Source organism: Natrix helvetica (genome assembly GCF_964273705.1).
Source record: "Natrix helvetica genome assembly, chromosome: 6".
Lineage (NCBI taxonomy): Eukaryota > Metazoa > Chordata > Lepidosauria > Squamata > Natricidae > Natrix > Natrix helvetica.
Window position 1 is genome coordinate 15,162,609 of NC_138553.1, and position 18,519 is coordinate 15,181,127.

Here is an 18,519-nt window from a genome sequence, read left to right on the forward strand (position 1 = left end):
TAGCGCTGTATTAAAGAGGCAGCATGGAATAACGCCACAAGGACCCTAGGTGGAGAATATCAACCATCTATGGTTACAGAAGAAAAATTAAAACACGAGGGAGCGTTTGAACAGGTCTTCACTGATTAAAACCAGGAAAACAAATATGTTTTTATTGAGATGATTGACATGTATCTTCCTTCCATAGATTATGTTCTTATTGAGAGCTAAAATATATCAAAAGCACACACTGCATGCCTGAAAGTGGGACTTTTTGCCTAAATACTTTCTGCATCTTTCACTTTTGCCTTTGCAGATGGAGAGGAGACTATATTAATAATTGAAAGGAGTTGTTTTCCTTATTGTTATCATCGTCTTTATCGCTTGTGGGAAGCCTCCTAAATTGATGAGTATAGTTTACTTTGAAAATGTGCTGAGCCTGCTGCTCTGGAGCCTAGCAGAGCTCTCTGAAGAGTTTGCTTATTTCCCTTGGGACTCATTTGCCTCACCAGTAAGTATGTCTTATCTCTAGACTTCTCCCACATCTAATTTGAGCTGGCCACTTAGCAAGAGCTGCACCACATCTCACAGCAGCAGAGCTTATCTTGAGAGGATACAAAAGCACCTGCCAAAGAGACAGGGCTTATGGACCGGGTCACAGGTCCTTGCACCACCTACATGCCTTCTATACCTCCCATCAACGAAGGGGTCCTTTCCAAGAGACAGGAATATTTTTTAACAGACTTCCTTATCTTAAAAAAAAAAGTGATTCTGCCCTAGCAGCATCTCTTCATTTGTCTGTTTTTAAATATTTTTGAATATAACTTGCTGCTGAATTTCCCAAACTGGCTTCAAAGTAAATTGTAGAAACTGACGATCATGAGATATTATTTAATTACGCGCTTTAAATCTCAATGCTGACAAGAATTTCAACTGTGCTAAGTATTGAAGTTTAATTAACTCCAATAATGTATCTTACGGGATTGTTCTTAGCATAGGTCTCCGATAGTAGCAGGCAGTGGTAGGATTCAAATTTTTTTACTACTGATTCTGTGGGCGTGGTGTGGCTTGGTGGGCATGGCAAGGGAAGGATACTGTGAAATCTCCATTCCCACCCCACTCCAGGGGAAGATTACTGCAAAATCCCATTCCCTCCTGATCAGCTGGGACTCGGGAGGCAGAGAATAGATTGGGGGGGGGCAGTCAGAGGTGGTATTTACTGGTTCTCCGAACTACTCAAAATTTCCGCTACTGGTTCTCCAGAACTGGTCAGAACCTGCTGAATATGACCTCTGGTTGAAGGATATGTGTCTTTTTTTTTCACTGTGTTTGCCCTAGTTCTTCCCACAAAGTTCTCAGTGTATGATGTGATGTGTTTTGTTCATCGGCTGGTTTGTCTTACGGCCTGAAGTTGATGAAGGCTCAGAGAAAGTAACTAGCCAGAAGTCACCGAGTTGTGGCTTCCATGTCTAAAGGAAGACTAGAATCTGAGGCCCACATTTCTAATTAGATTCAGGCCCTTGGTACAAGTTTTATATCCCATGATTTTGATAGGCATGCCAAGTTCATAAATCTCTAGAAGCCAACCATCCCAAATAGTAAAATCACCACTAAGGTGAGGATTTTGTTTGATTTTCTCATCAACTCGAATTACTAAGGTAACGATTTATCCTTATGGAACATCTTTCATAAATTATCATTCCCAATGGCAACCTTCTCATAACCAGCTGCTACATCCTACTACGAGGATTTTTTCACTAGTACTTTCCCTTGCCATCCATACCTAATTCTTCTCCTACCTGCCTGCTTTTCTCTGTTGATTCAAGTGTTGATTCTTTGACTCTCTGCTCCTCTCCCCTTACTGGCAGCATGAAATGCTGTTTTTATGTGCTAGTTTTTCCTTTTCTTAAAATGTTTGTGAAACTGGCAGTACACTAATACTTATAGGCCATAAGTAGAAAAAAGGAACAAGAAATAGTGATAATGTGATTTTATACTGTTTGTAAGAAGCCATAATACCTAGATCTAAGCTCTTCTAAGATACAACAGGTAAGGAGTTAAGGTTTTTTCCTAAAAGAAAAATGTTTTATCAACCCTATATAATAGATCCTAAATATAGAATATACCAAATATATACCAAAAAGCAACATACAGTATACCACTGTTAAATCCTGATGAATTTAAGCAGTTAAGCAGCAAGAAAACTGATTTCTCTTAAAGTTATTAGTATTCTTTTGAACCAGACATTTCAAGACTCGGGCAAAAGAATGAGAAGATAACAGATGTTGTTTTTGTACAGAAGCAGAAGATATTTTTTATGGTAATTTCATTAGTTCTCAGTATTTAGATTTAAACTACAGTCGTGTGAAAAAGAAAGTACATCCCTCTTTGAGTTCTAAAGTTTTACATATCTGGACACAGTAAAAATCATCTGGTTCTTAGCAGTTCTTAAAAACAGTTAAATGCAGTCTCAGATAAACCATACCACATGACATATTACACCACATCATCATCTGTTTTACAAAAAGAAAAATCTCTGCAATATAATAATATAAATAATAATAACCAACAGCACATTGAGAAGTAGAAGAACCCTTCCCCCAGTGTACATTACCAATACAGATAGTCCGTGACTTGCAATGGCAATTGGGACCTCAATTTCCATCACTAACCACCAATGCGATCATAAAACATGACTGCATTGTTTAGTGACAGTAATCCTTGCAGTCTCAGCTGCTTTCATTAGCCAAAACCCACAGTCATTATGTGAGGCAACTTCCTGCCAACTTCTCACAACCAAAATCAGTGGGGAAGCTGGCAGAAAGTTGCAAGTCTCAGCCAACCAGGCAGGCAGGCAGGCAGGTGGTTGCTGAGGGAGAAAGGGAGTACATGGGGGAAGGTCAGGGACGGGATGCAAGGGGATATGTGAGAGCTGTGACACAGGTTGGGGAGGGTGCACGGGTTGGGGTATGAGGAAGGTGTAGGGGATGGCCAAGTGCCAAGATTGTGATCATGTGACTGTGGAGGTGCTGGGATGGCTGGAATGCCAAGGACTGTTCATCACCATGATTCATTCAGCACCATTATAACTTTGCTGAATGAATGGTCATAGGATAATAAAAAAAGAGGGATAGTAGGAAAAACTTATTAATACTTGCTGAAAGTGTTCAAACAGTCATAAGCAAGCTTTGCCCATTGGATACAGTTGGGCTTTTTTGAACATACGAAAAATTTGACACCTCTGCTGTAAATGATCATGGGGCAAGTGAACCAAGAAAGCGTTTGTGTAGAGTTGCTGATCAATCCATCCATCCAGCTTTCTTGTTCATCTCACTTTCATATTCTTACATCCTACTGTCTTCCCACTTGGATTCAAATATTATTATTTCAACTGTATCATTTATTCCATAGCACAGAGCTTAACAAGTCTTAAAGTCATAAAATGTCCCACTATTTTCTCTCTGGTAATACTATAATATTACAAAGGAGAAAGAAATACGACTATGAATAACTTACATGAACTTTCCCCAACAAAATGAGCTGTCTAAACGTTGAGTTTGATTTTTAATATAATACAGAAAAATGTTCCTTCAACTGCACTTTTCTCATTATTCATGAAACCCTGCCTACTACTTACTTTTTACCATAAAAATGTATCTGAACTAATTAACTTACCTCATCTCTTCCTGTTCATTAGCATTCTTCAGCAATATAGTTCACTTATTATTACAAACCATTTAAACATACATATAGAGAAATGGCAAAAAAGCAACTTCAAACACTATGAAATCACAAAGAAGCTTGAATTAAACAATTTTCTGCACGAAGGGGATTACTTATTTAATTCTCAGATTGTCTTACTAAAATGTAACCTCATGTGTCTGGATTAGGATAACAATACATAGATTTAGTAAATCAAAATGTGTACACAGAATATGGTGCATTATTATTCATCTACCAATCTAATTTTATTATAATGAACCTTTTACATAATTTTACATACAGCAATGTCAACAGCATAGTTCATTTTGCTCATGAATTATAATATAAACAGTGGAAATAAAATATTTTTCTTTATGTGTAATTTAAGAATAAAAGATGGAACACACAACTTTGTCAGAAAAGTTTTCTAAACACAAATATTGGAAACCATGTTCAAATTGTGCGGTTAAATTATAATGGAAACACTTGTTCCTTCATGAATCATGCTATTGCTTTGCTGCAAATCCAATCACATGCTTTGGGAGAGTATTCTCACAAAACAATTCAAAGCTAACATAAATTACAAAACAATAAAGCTACAACAAAAAGTAGGAATAAGTTCTACATGCAAATACCACATTTAAAAGGGAAAGGAAAGACACTTAAACCACATAATCACACAGAAGCAAGATGCAAGAGTGATCATTGGATATTTTTCTACTGGTAAATAAAGCCAATTCTCACCGTTCTGAACAAAATGGCTGAACTAAGAGCATCTGATTGGCTATGCCCAAATACCCTCCTCCTCATCCTATTGGTTGAGAGAAGACAAGGGGGTGGGGAAAGCACCAGAGAAGCATGGGAATGAAATAAAGATCTGGTTAGTATTTAAATCATTCAAAGGAATAATGTAATAGGAAAGGGAGCACTATTTTAGCATACTTTTCTATTCTACTGTTATGAATCATTGTATGTTTGGATAATTATTCATGATAATCTAAATATCATTATAGCATATTTTATGAACTAGAAAGGCTAAAACCTCATTAATCCCCCCAGGCCATTGAGAACTATAGTGGAAAAATCCATGAGTTCTTAGTTTTCTTTGAGCCAGTATTAATATTTTCAGTAAGCTGGCCATCTTAGATTACTGCTAATGTTTTTCCAGTTAGAAAGTTCTCTTGCATTAGCTATTGTGTTTGCTAAGCCATTTGATATCATCCAAATCATGTTTTAGTTTAGTCAGCAACATAGAAAGCTAGCCCATGCATCAGAAATTATAAATTAATTTCTTTTACTAAACTTGTAAGGTAGGAGTCTATGACCATTTAGTGTAAAACTGAGATTTTGCCATGGGGAAGACAGCCAATCTCCCCCTTAGAATAAGCAATAAATCACAGATCTTATTTGAGCATATATATTTCCAAAGGAAGTGGCAGTTTCAAATAGTCCTCACATATAATTATAAGATTTGATGAAGTGTCTAGAAAATTCAGACCTATTTTATGTACAGTTACTTTTATCAGATCATTAGTTTACTTTCTTTGAATGTGGTAGCATTTTGTTATACTGTCTCTAACACTACATTCTGATTACCTCATTGACCTAGTACAATTTTATATTTTCTTTTATTTGAAGTAGACGCCGATTAATTTAGCTATTTATTTAGTCATACAATTTGTCAGTCATCATAATAAAGATAAACTCTATTATTATAAGAACAATCAGTCCACCAATACAATTCCAAGAAGAGTTCTGAAACAGTGAAATCTAATGATTTGCTTAGTGAGAATTCCTATTTTATAAAAGAAAAAAAAATCATCATATAACTGCAACAAACAGTTCTTTGATTCTATCTCAGAAGAACTGATCCTGGTCTTAGATACAATTTAAAAATGGGATATTTCAGTAGTAACAGATTAGTAAAAAAGAAAAGGAACAACTATAATCTTACCTGGTCTGGGGAGGGCTTATGATTAGTTTGATTGAAATGAGATGACTTCAGATTATCATCTTCATAATTATCGGCCATCAGTTTCATGCGATTCTGAGTCTACAAAACAGATAAAAGGAAATTTCAATTTCATAAAACATTAATTTATACTTTTTAATCTATAATATATATTCATTACATTAACAAGTTCATTACATTAGTAAGTGTCATCTAAAGAATGATGTGATGCAGTCTAGTTAAAGTTCAGTTTTTTATTTGAATATACTGTATAGACAGAATCGTCAGATTAAACCTATACTGGCCTCACCTAATGGCTATATCCTGGGAGATTCTAGATCAGGGGTGTTAAACTCATGGCACGCGGGGCGGTTGCGTCACGTGCTGGCCAAGCCCATGCCCGGTTTAGCAAAGGGGAAAAAAGTCGCAATACGTCACGTGATGCAGCAGTGATGAGAGGGGTTTGACACTCCTGTTCTAGAGAATGGCTAACCTGAATCTCTTCCTGTTCCCACAATCCAGCTTAGGACTTTGCTGCTTCTTGTCTCACCCAATTCCTTGGAATATGCTCCCTTTTACCCAGAAATTTGCTGTAGTCCATTAGAGTAAGTTTAATAACTCAGGAATAGAACTTTCCTATGGCATACACCATTTTATCCTGAGTAGTAGTATAGTCTATATACCTCTATTTGATGGTAGCTGACAGTAGAATGTTGGCTTTCAAGGTAGTCTATAAATCAGCGATCCTACTTTGCAGAGAATGAACATGTTTTTGGCAAAACAGCAGTTGTGGTAATTGGCTAAAATAGTTAATGGACCAGACTGTGTAAAAAGAATTAATGTATATACATTTCATATCAGGATTCAAAACAAGTATTTCAGCTCCCAGGGTATCAATTATTTCAGAATTCAAAATAGCTATTTTGGAACAAAGGACCTTTACCAGCAAAATCAAGTTAGAGTGCTGAAGAAACACCCTTATATAACAAATGGTTCCAGGCCATCTCAACAAGTACATTTTTAAAAACACATTACAATGGTTAATTGATAGGGCAGCGATGGCGAACCTTTTTTGGCTCGCGTGCCATAAGTGGGGGGATCGCAGGGGGGAGTGCCGCACCCATAATGCAATGTGCGACCCCCCCGAAGTGCGCATGCATGTACTACAGTCCCCCCCCATTGTTTGCATGCTTTTTTTGCCCACCCCAGGCTCCAGAGGCTTTCTAGGAGCCTGGGGAGGGTGAAAACAGCCTCCTTCGCCCACCGGAAGCCCTCCGGAGGCTTCAGGGACCTTCAGGACGCTTCCCTGAAGCCTCCGGAACAGTCAAAACAAACCTCCGAGCAAACCGGAAGTCCGTTCCTGAACTTCCGGTTTGCCCGTAGGACATTTTTTTTGCGCTCCGGAGGCTTCAGGGAAGCTCATGAAGCCTCCGGAGGGCCTCCGGGGGAGTGGGGGAGGCTCTTTTCGCCCTCCCCAGGCTCCTATAAAGGCTCTGGAGCCTGGGGAGGGCGAAAAATGGCTTTTAAAAAGGGTGAACTCAGCTGGCCAGTGCGCACATGCGTGCTGGCCAGCTGACAGGGCAGCGCCTCGCGTGCTCTGACAAATGGCTCCGAGTGCCACCTGTGGCACTTGTGCCATAGGTTTGCCATCACTGCGTTAGGGTATTTATATCCTGCTTTGCAGAATTACTTTGAGAATCACTTTATTTTCCTTTCCCTTCTATTATCCTGCTTCACACCAATTTAAATTTCATATCGATTCAGACCCTTCATGTATCTGGGGAAGTGAGCTGTAGATCTCGAAAGTTTGTTTCTTTAATGCAATTTGTTACTCTTCAGCAAATTGTTGAGAAAGGAATAAAATGAAGAAGGATTAATATATGTGCTGATTTAGAGATAATAGACTTGAACAGAATGTTCTGGGCAAATAGAAGATTAGTTGAAGATTAGTTGGTGAATCCTGGAATATATATATATTGGTACAGATAGTCCTCGACATAAGATCACAATTGAGCCCAAAGTTTCTGTTGTTAATTGATACATTTATTAAGTAACTTTTGTCCCATTTTATGACTTTTCTTGCCACGGTTGTTAAGTGAATCTGGCTTCCCAATTGACTTTGCTTCTCCGAGGGTCACAAAGACATTGACCCCAAGACAATGCAACTGGTGTCAGTTGTGAAGTATCTGAATTTTGATCATGTGACCATGGGACTGCGGCAGTGGCCATAAGTGTGAAAAACAATCATAAGTCACTTATTCCAGTGCCATTAAAACTTTGAACCAGCATGCATGAGAATAAATGGAAACTTTAGCCGATAGTTGTAAATTGAACTATGAGTAAGGCAAAGATGTGTAGTGCTCCTTAGGAATTTGATGTATTTAAAGATTAATGTAGCCTTTAACTCTTCTATCCTGGAGGAACATTTCAAATATTTTTCAGGTTTCAGAGGATCTTTACAGAAAAGTGGTATCTATAGCTAGCATTCCACAGTGAGCAAAGTTCCAAAACAATGTTTATTATTCTTTTTATCATTATCTCTTGCAGAACCCTCAGAGGCCTCTCCTGAAACTCAAGACTTCCACAGAAGCTCAGTTGAGAAAGGCTAGATTAATACATATTAACCTTTTCTTGATGACACAAGTGTGTGGGCTGGGGATTTGAAAGTGTGTGTATTTTTGTATGCAGACATCGTTTTGTCATCTGAGTAATCAAGTGATTTACAGAGAATGCAAATAAGGAGTGTGGATCTAAACATGTCAGAGAACAATGGAGTTGTACTCAAAGAGGAAAATTAAGTGGATGATTGACCGTGATGGTATTCAGCTGGTTCGGACTGGTTTGTGTGAACCGGTAGTGTCGACCTGCGGGTGGGCCGCCTACCTGCCCCGGCACTATGCCGTCCTATTTAGCCACGTTTTCTAAGCTGCGTGCAAGTCATGTGCATGAGCAAAGCACATGCGCAGGCTGTGTGCATACGTGGAAGGCGCGAGCAAAGAGTGTGCATTCACGCTCAGTTTTGGTGCACGGTGAACCAATGGTAAAATTATGTGAAACCCATATCTGATTATTGCAAATTAAACATAAATACTGAAAAATTAGAGGCAGTAGATGTAGTTATATTCCGGCACAAAACTGAGAGGAAGAGAGTTTTCATATAATGACAAATCACCATTGCAAAATTAAGAAACTGATAGTTTTTCATAAAATGGTACCTCCTTGCTAGATTGCAAACGACCCTCATTACTATTTAGGGTAAGTAGATTTTGACATATTGGCAAAAGAGTCTTGCAAATAAAATCAGTATCAGATTAAATTATCAATGTAATATAAGATCCAACTATATCTTCTCGAAGTTCTGAAATCTAAACTATTTTCTGCTAACAAAGCACCGAAGGCAATTTGGTTACAATAGCTTCTTCAGGAGAACATTTTAAAAATAGTGCCTGAATATTTGACGGGTTTATTTCACAGATAAATATTGTTGTTATTAAAATAAATATGAATTCTTATCTACAGCAGATGATTTTATTGTCTGTATCTGGCAATCATCAAGTTTGGGTAAGCCCATGGGGAGGGCACTATCTGGATGACGACAATCAAAAACGTGAAAGCAGGGGATAATTTAGGTATAATTTAAGAAATAACAGCTGCAATTATGGACAGACTAAATTGTTCAAAAAGTGAAGATAGCAACTGACTGAAATTTCAGGACAAACATTGTCGTTAACACACCATAATTGGCCCATTCTAATTTCCCAGTCTTGCCTGGAAAGGACAGTGTAAGGAGAGAACGATGTTTTTTCAAGGACACGTACATTTGCAATGTATAGTCCTAGCTACAAAATATGTTATATTGCTTATAGACAGGTATCTTCACAGAAAAAAAAACCTTCAGGATTTATAAAAGTAACTTTTACAAATGAATAATTTCTACCAATATTCATAAAATAGAACTGATTATTTTCTGACAGAGGATCAGAGTGGAGAGATGAAGCCAATTTTCATTCATTTAACTTTTAAGAGCTTTATATTTAATTGAAATATTATTGTGAGGCTTTTACATGAGATATTTCAGGGAACATTATCTTGACTTTATAGTTGGAAAAAATGATATGTACTCATAAAATACAATATAACATAAGCACACACCAGTACTAAGAAAAGCAATAAGAATATGGAAAATCACTTTGTAGAACTTTATTCTCGTAGACTTTATTTGGTTATCCTGTTTTGTCTTATCTTATTTCACTCTATGGAACTATTCCTATTCATTTTGATCCAGTTACCAGCAGCAGTTAACAATCTTGTACTACTATTTCTTGGTTGGGCATCTGTCTGATTACTAAATTCTGTGGGAAAGAAATGAGGGACAATAAATGCCCACATTATGCTCTTTCCAGAGAGGAAAACACAAATTACTCTCACATATGTACATTGCATATGTGAACATAAAAATTAAAGCAGATGGCAGATAATATTTTGGCCATGTCAATGCGGAGGAATTCACTGGAAAAAGCAATTATACTTGGAAGAATTAGCGGTAAAAGAAAACCAGGCCACCAAGGAAGACAGTGGCTGGACACCGTCAAAGTTGACACCAGCCGAAGCATAGAACAACTCAAAGAACTAGATCAGAAGAGATGGAGACACTTGGCCCATAGAATCGCCAAGAGTTGGAAAAGACTGAAAGGATAACATCATCATTATAATTAAAGGTGAAGGTTCCCCCGCACATGTGTGCTAGTCGTTCCCGACTCTAGGGGGCGGTGCTCATCTCCGTTTCTAATCCGAAGAGCCAGTGCTGTCCGAAGACGTCTCCGTGGTCATGTGGCCGGCATGACTAAACACTGAAGGAGCACGGAGCGCTGTTACCTTTTCACCAAAGTGGTTTCTGTTTTTCTACTTGCACTTTTCACGTGCTTTCGAACTGCTAGGTTGGCAGAAGCTGGAACAAATAACGGGAGCTCACTCTGTTATGCGGTGCTAGGGATTTGAACTGCTGAACTGCCGACCTTCTGATCAAAAGCTCAGTGTCTTAGCCACTAAGCCACAGTGTCCCTTTCATTATCATTAACGACATATAAATCATAAAGTCAGACCGTTGAACAACTTTCAGATGTGTGGACTTCAGCTCTCAGAATTCTCAGCAATAGTCATCTTGGGTAAATGTGGACTATCTACCCTATCAAGACCACCTTCTAATTTTCTCTAATTGATTGAATGATCTTGCAGTATGACTCATGGTTCGAGTGGGCCAATTAGGAGATGCATGCTTAAAACATCAACCTCTTAAGCTCAGAGGAAGAACAAATACCTGTTCGAGTCCTCAGACTGCTATTAAGGTAACAGAGAGGTTAGGGAGGAGAAAAAGGAATCAGATAATTAGAGTGGTTCTCTAGTACATTTTACAAATTTATTAGAATCTATTAATTTTGTTACAAATGTGAATCTAATAGTTGCTGCTATTGCCTTATCATGACGCTTCATCATACTAAACCAGGATGTTTTTGTTTCTCAGACAAAACGTGGATGAGTATCACATATAAATATAAGTGAAGAAAGTTAAAATATTAAGGATGGATTAGCAAGGCAAGAATCTAAAGCCCTTCCACAAAATAACTTTTTATAAAGCCAGAATGAAAGTTCTCTGAATGGAAAATCTATTGGTTTTCTGTTCCCCCTCTCTGTCTCTAGCCCATCTGCTCCCTTTCCTTTCCAGGAAAACAAAAGAGGTAGAAGTTTGACAGCATGAAAATGGGGTAGGAGGCTGAGAAAACAGATTTACATTTATGCAGTTCTGAGGGTTTGCAGTTTTCTTAAACCTTTCTCCACTTATGTATCTGTACCCTTCACATTTCATATATAATGTTAATGTGTTATCCAGCCTAGGTTATGGAAATAACTACAGCTGGAAAGCTAAAATAAATGCAAAGTAATCTTGAATTGATTACAATCGGTTTTCATTGAATGATAACATCTCCCAGTTTAACCCTGACTCCTGGTGATTTTATGAACAAGCCAAGTAGCTTTCTTCACAACGGAAAGAAATTGGTTTGTCACTGACTTCTCCTTTATAATCCTGCAGGTTATTGATGGACCCCTTGTCAGCACTAACCAGAATTAACCCTATTATAAAAGGCAATTAATACAATCTGTGACTCTTGTATTTTAATGTACTGGGAAATGAAACTATTATTCTTATTTTTAAAAATATTTTTAACTTAGCCAATTATTGGAATCCACTGATTTATATAGTGACTTAAAATACCAGAACCAGTAAAAAATAACAAAGCAGAAAAAAATCGTACGCATTAAGATATAGTAGAAAATGAAAATAGAAAGTAAAAATGTAAAAGTCCCTATTCAGATTAATAAGGGCACTTAAGTATAAATTAACCATACAAATAATTTGGAGTAGAGGAATATTTTTGCTTGATACTTAAATTGCTTGGCAATTTAGGTCTAAGTAAGTAATAAAGCCTTTCTGTCATAACTGAATTCTTCCCTTTTGAAAATAAGTATTTTCCTTTATTAAATTGTGAAGAATTCTGAAAGCAACCTATAATCTGATATTAACCACACACAAGTTCATTACATTTAATTCTTGATCAGTATGTTATTTTTTATGCCTGATGCATTTTCTGGTAGTGCAGGTAGCAATAGCAATTAGACTTATATACTGCTTTTCAGCCCTCTCTACGCGGTTTACAGAGTCAGCACATTGCCTCCAACAATCTGTATCCTCATTTTATCGATCTCAGAAAGATGGAAGGCTGAGTCAACCTTGAGACAGTGAGGATTGAACTCCTAGCAGTTGGCAAGGTTAGCTTGCAATCCTGCATTCTAACCACTGCGCCACCACAGCTCTTACCGTCAATACCATAAATAAAGCCACCCCAAAGCCTAAAGTGAAGTCTCACTTAAACAGCCAACTTGAATTTCCATTTTCCCACAGCGTAAAGAAGCAAAGCTGAAGAAAACTTGGTGCTGAAGGATGAAACGCAGGGATGTTTTGTAAAGGCTTTCTGGACATAATTCAGTGACATTAGACTGATAGTGCAAGTTGCCACTTCACAGCTGGATGGGCTCATAGAGGCTAGTTGGAAACGTCTCCATTTGAAGGCAGCAGTTAAAATGATATTTTTCTTGGGAATTGTTTTCGTCTGATTAAGGAACAATGCAGAGCTAATTAGAGTGGCATTTAGTAAAAGGAGTAAGATAAAATTAGGAAATTAAAAATAATTGCTTGAAGTGAAATATATTTCATCTTTAACAATCTTTACTATTTTACAATTTTGCATAAATACACGAGGCGTAGTGTTACCAGAGAAGAGTAATTTGATCTTAAAATGTAACCTATGTAATGTTGAAATACAGCATTTACTTAATGTACGCATGTGTGTGCACGTATAATTTATAGATTGTATATATTTATATAAAATATACAATATAATGTACAAATGTATAATTATATCTAAACGATAAAGTGTTGCTTCCCAATGAACAGTGCCAAAGCAGGCCTATGTTGACGAATAATTTGTTTCCTCTCTCAAGAATTAAGAAAAAAAAAACTGGATAAATGAATGTTTCTTGGTTTCTGATAAGGAAGACTAATGGAAATTAAGAAGAAGCTTTTAATGTTTTGGCACAGCAATGAACTTTTTTCACTATTCATCTTTGTGGAGTAGTTTTCTTTCTTTCCCTGTTTTCTGGAACATTTAGATTTGTTATTGTGATGCCAAAAAGTAGACATTTTACACTGACAAAATAAGGGGTGAGAAACTATTTTACAAATATAGCTACAGAAGGAGGTCAAATGGCATTAATATAAAATTGGTTTAATCTTTTGCAAAAAAATATGATGATGTAACAGAATGAGAAGTAGTTCTATCAAATCTAAAAATTTGTCAAGACTCTTCTAAACTAATATGATAATTATTTTATTGAAAATAGCAGCTTGTGATAGACCAGTAACTCAAGTTTTTTAAAATTTCCCTGTTCATATACAGATCTGGAATATAAAGCAGACTACCAGCAGATTATCTTTGAACAGAATATTTGCTGTTTATTTGCATACTTTTAACAATTTGTAATCACTCTCATTTACTGGGTGTCATTTAAGAACCAGTTTAAATTAAATTAAACTAAAGATTAAATATTAACATAGAAGTGGAGTTGTTTCTGCCTATACTTGTTTAAAATGTTCAAATATTTAGTGTTCAAGTAAATCCCCCGAGTAGAAGAAGAAAATTATTGTAAGACAGAGATTTGATAGAAGGCAACTTAGAAGCTCCATCTAGGGCTACAGAATCTAAGAGGCCTAAAGAAAACTAGCTGAAATTAAGATTGCAGGGATTCATTTGGTTCATGAATGTGGCAGATGGGGAAGATGATGTACTTGGCCTAATTTAAAAAGCATTATCTATATGAGAGAAAAGTTGTTTTCTGATTTCAATGGAAATCTGGTTGTTGTTGAATAATGCAAAATGAATATTAAAACAAAATCCTCTCGTTTCTTGACTTTTATAAGGCGGGGTTGCCAACCTTGGCCATTTCCAGATGTATGAACTTCCATTCCCAGAATTCCACAGCTAGCATGACCATTGAAAAGAATTCCGAGATGGCCAAGGTTAGGAAATACCTCTGTAGAGCAATGCTGTATTTAACATACATATCCATATCATAGTCAAATACATTAAAGGAGGAGAAAGGAAGAGGTATTGATTTGATATGGTTGGTAAGTAATTTGATGATCAACAATTGATTACTGAGCTTAACACAGACAATTCTCTGACTGTAGGATGAACATAGAATGTTTAAATGGTCATGTGACATTTTAATAGGAATATGAGTATGAGGGAAGACTACCCTTTGCAGAAGTGTCCCCAAATAAATGGCGCACATTCCATCTTCTTGTAAGAATCCAGCATTATGCAAACATTATTATCCAATCAGACAGAACTTCCTCTACTGTATCACCATGGGAAAATATTTTCACTGTGCCTTTTAGACTAAGCTTTATCGCCCAAAAAGATTCCGAAGAAAAACATATGGTTTGTTTCACATTATGAGGATGAGTGCAGTAGGTGAACCCTATCCTCTCTCACTTACAGTCTGTCAATCAAAGAGCAGCTATGTACCTTCCTAGGCAGCAGTTTTCTTCTCCATGATAGCTTTCCATGACCTACTTTGGTTGTGGGTTTTCTCCTTCCTGAGGAAAAGAGGAAATACCTCTTTCTTTTACTTTGAAGTCTGTGCTTGTGTTAGAACAGAGGTGTCAAACTTAATTTCATTGAGGGCTACATCAGGCTTGCGTTTGACCTTGGGGGGGGCAGGGTGGGTGTGGCCAGGGTGGGCGTGGCCAGCTCAACATCACTTGTGTCAGAGGCATCTGTGGTGGCCCAAACGCTCTGCCAGAGAAAACAGGCTCCTGAGCTTTGTTTTCGGCTGTAATGGCCTCCTGCAACCCTCTGCCATTCGGCTACGTACGGCCCTCCTGAGCTCCGTTTCCGCTGGCAGAGGCACCATGATCTGGTCCTTCAGTGTTTCCAGGGTGGCCCTGCGGGCCAGATCGAAGCACCCTGCAAGCCAGATAATGTCCAAAGGGAAGATGAAATGATGGTGAATACACTTATCTTTCTCTTGCTCTTTTTACCTGTTGGAAGAGACATAGGAATAGGCAGACATCCAAGAGGAACAGATGAGGCGTGGGAGCTGGCATAAAGAACCCTACTAGAGTATCGGCCTTACTCATTAGACCAGGGGTGTCCAAACTTGGGAACGTTAAGACTTGTGGACTTCAACTCCCAGAATTCCCCAGCCAGCATGGCTGGCTGGGGAATTCTGGGAGTTGAAGTCCACAAGTCTTAACGTTCCCAAGTTTGGACACCCCTGCATTAGACGATAGTGATGACCAACTGGCCAAACAAAATGGTGGGAAGTCAGCTACAGTACTCAGTTGAATAAGACTCTGCAAGTTTCAAAAATGGGTTCAAAGATTGCACACATCCTATAGGTACAGGATTCTACCACCCCCGCCCCAAATTTAGAGCAAGCCTTGTCTTTCAATTGTATCATAGAATTCTATCAGCCAATACTGTCTTTCAATTATGACATTATGGAGACCAGCTTTCCAATTTTGCACCCTTGAAACTGCAACTTATATCTATTCGCATTTTCTATCTGAAACTTCAAAACCAGACTGGCTTCTGTAATGACAGTCCAGGAGGCAGCACTTGACAAGTGAGAATCGCGGAGAGACAATGAGAAAAGGGCTTTATCATAAAAGCGCAGTGAAGCAGGCGGAGAGAATTTCAATTGTGTTACATTATCACTCCTTTCACACCCAGTAGCAGGGTGCCTGATTCTTAACCAAAGATGTGTAAGTGAATTATTCAGGATCATATGCACTTAAGATTTATTCAGCTGCTGGATGTCAACACATTGTCTTAAAAGAAAAAAAAAATCTTCCTTTAGGCACTAAAGAATTCGTTAAACTGTTCTGAAATTAACTGAAGTGGCAACCAATTCTCACGAAGACTAAGCAACGGATCTTCAACAGAGCTACTGTTTGTGCTTCTGTGTTCAAAGCTACATCAGAATAACAAAATGACTGAGTTGGAAGAACCCTTGGAGATCTTCCAGTCCAATCTCCTGCTCAGACAGGATGCCCTATACCAGTGATGGCTAGCCTTTTCGTCGTCGCGTGCCAAAAGCACGTGCGTGTGCAACAGCGTGCAGATGTGCCTGCACCCATAATGCACCCAGTAAAACACCCTGCGCATGTGCGCATGACCCCCCACATGCACATGTGACTGTCCTGTGTGACCCCCCCACTGCGCATGTGTGTGTGGCTCCCGCATGCCCCAGACCCTGCCCATGCACAGCAGAGACCCAAAAACCAGCTGGCCGTCCGATGATAGGTGCCCGCACATCCATGATATAACTGAGCTGGGGCAACGGTTCGCGTGCCTGCAGAGAGGGGTCTGCGTGCCATAGGTTTGCCATCACGGCCCTGTACTATTCTGGACAAATTGCTGTCCAAGATCTTCTTGAAAACCTCCACTATGGAGCACCCACACCTTCTGAAGGCAAGACTTCCCAATATATTTTCACTGTAAGGAAATGTCTCCTGGTTTTGTTGTATTCGGGTCTTTTCCCGTGTAAGATTGAGATTAACCTTAAAAGCCAAAAACACCAGCCTGAAGATGGCAAGTGAGACCTCACTGAAACGTTGCCAAGACAATCTCAATCTTACACGGGAAAAGACCCGAATACACACACACACACACACACACACACACACACACACACAATATTGCCAAAAGTATTCGCTCACCCATCCAAATAATCAGAATCAGGTGTTCCAATCACTTCCATGGCCAAAGGGGTATAAAATCAAGTACCTAGGCATGCAGACTGTTTTTACAAACATTTGTGAAAGAATGGGTCGCTCTCAGGCGCTCAGTGAATTCCAGCATGGAACTGTGATAGGATGCCACCTGTGCAACAAATCCAGTCGTGAAATTTCCTCGCTCCTAAATATTCCAGTCAACTGTCAGCTGTATTATAAGAATGTAGAAGTGTTTGGGAATGACAGCAACTCAGCCACGAAGTGGTAGGCCAGTAAACTCGTCCAACATCAGTGTGTGACCTCACAAATGCGCTTCTGGGAGAATGGTCAAAAATTCCCATCAACACACTCCTAAACCTTGTGGACAGCCTTCCCAGAAGAGTTGAAGCTGTTATAGCTGCAAAGGGTGGACCGACGTCATATTGAACCCTACGGATTAGGAATGGGATGTCACTTACAGTCAGTTCATATGCGAGTAAAGGCAGGTGAGCGAATACTTTTGGCAATATAGTGTGTGTGTGTGTGCATGTGTGCGTGTATACACACACACTACGTATCAGTGATACATAGGCAGAAAAGACTATCCATTCCTCACCACCCTCCCACCCCAACTCCAGGAACTATTTTTTCCGAGAGGGAAAAAAGTCCTTTCCCAATACTTCGAAATTCCTGGATTCTAAAGTGATGGGGACTGTTCAGTGTCAGCTTAACACGGTCTGTCTGTAAGAGCCCAGAAACAGCTATGCATGCACACATGAATGTCCCTTTGTCTGCACCTTGTAAACACTGCTGATAGCAACATTATTTAAGGAAAGAATTCTACTTGGCGTTGCTATTGTGTCTTTCAGAGAAATAATAAAATTTGGCTGAATTATAAAACTAGTACTTTCCTTAAGCCTGCTGATTAATATTGCCAAGAGCCTTCACTGTATCTGATGCAGAAGTTCAATGTGGCTAGTTTTCCAGTAGACAAAGGAGATGGCTATGGAAATAAGAGGTATGGGTGTAGCTTATGCACAATATTAGATGTGGATTTCTTCTTGATGAATAAGCACTGCTCATTCATCTTTGCTCTCCTTCTTTACAACCAAGAATTCAAGGCTGACTTTGATTTTATTCATATCTTCAGTAACTCAGGAAATCAGGGCAGTCCTTAGCTATCTTCTGAATTAACATCTAGATCAGTGTTTCTCAAACTTGGCGACTTTAAGTCCTGTGGACTTCAACTCCCAGAATTCCCCAGCCAGCATAGCTGGCTGGGGGATTCTGGGAGTTGAAGTCCACAGGACTTAAAGTCGCCAAGTTTGAGAAACACTGATCTAGATCCTATTCTTCCTCGAACACAGTTTCAGTACCTAAAAAGACCTAGGTATTTTAGATAAGGTTGCTAATTATTTGTCGTTTAATTAACAGCAATGAAACGATGAAGCAGTGAAATGCCTCTCAAATCGGCCAAAAACTGGTAAGAAAACCATTTGATGGTTTTATTTGATGGCATTTTGCCCAGACACATCAACTTGTCACAAGTTAC

At 38.6% G+C, this 18,519-nt stretch overlaps 1 protein-coding gene across 5 annotated transcripts in view; it reads right to left on the minus strand.

Annotated features, from left to right (window-relative positions):
* ERC1 (ELKS/RAB6-interacting/CAST family member 1) overlaps nucleotides 1–18,519 on the minus strand; it is a 154,525-nt gene that overhangs the window by 14,687 nt on the left and 121,319 nt on the right. For 3 of the 5 annotated variants that reach the window (XM_081958233.1, XM_081958232.1, XM_081958231.1), the window contains one exon: nucleotides 5,636–5,734. In XM_081958233.1, coding sequence (XP_081814359.1) covers nucleotides 5,636–5,734 — 99 coding nt within the window. Of the gene's footprint in view, nucleotides 1–4,425; nucleotides 4,493–5,635; nucleotides 5,735–18,519 lie in introns of all 5 variants that reach the window. The other 2 variants (XM_081958236.1, XM_081958234.1) reach the window with 1 other exon arrangement.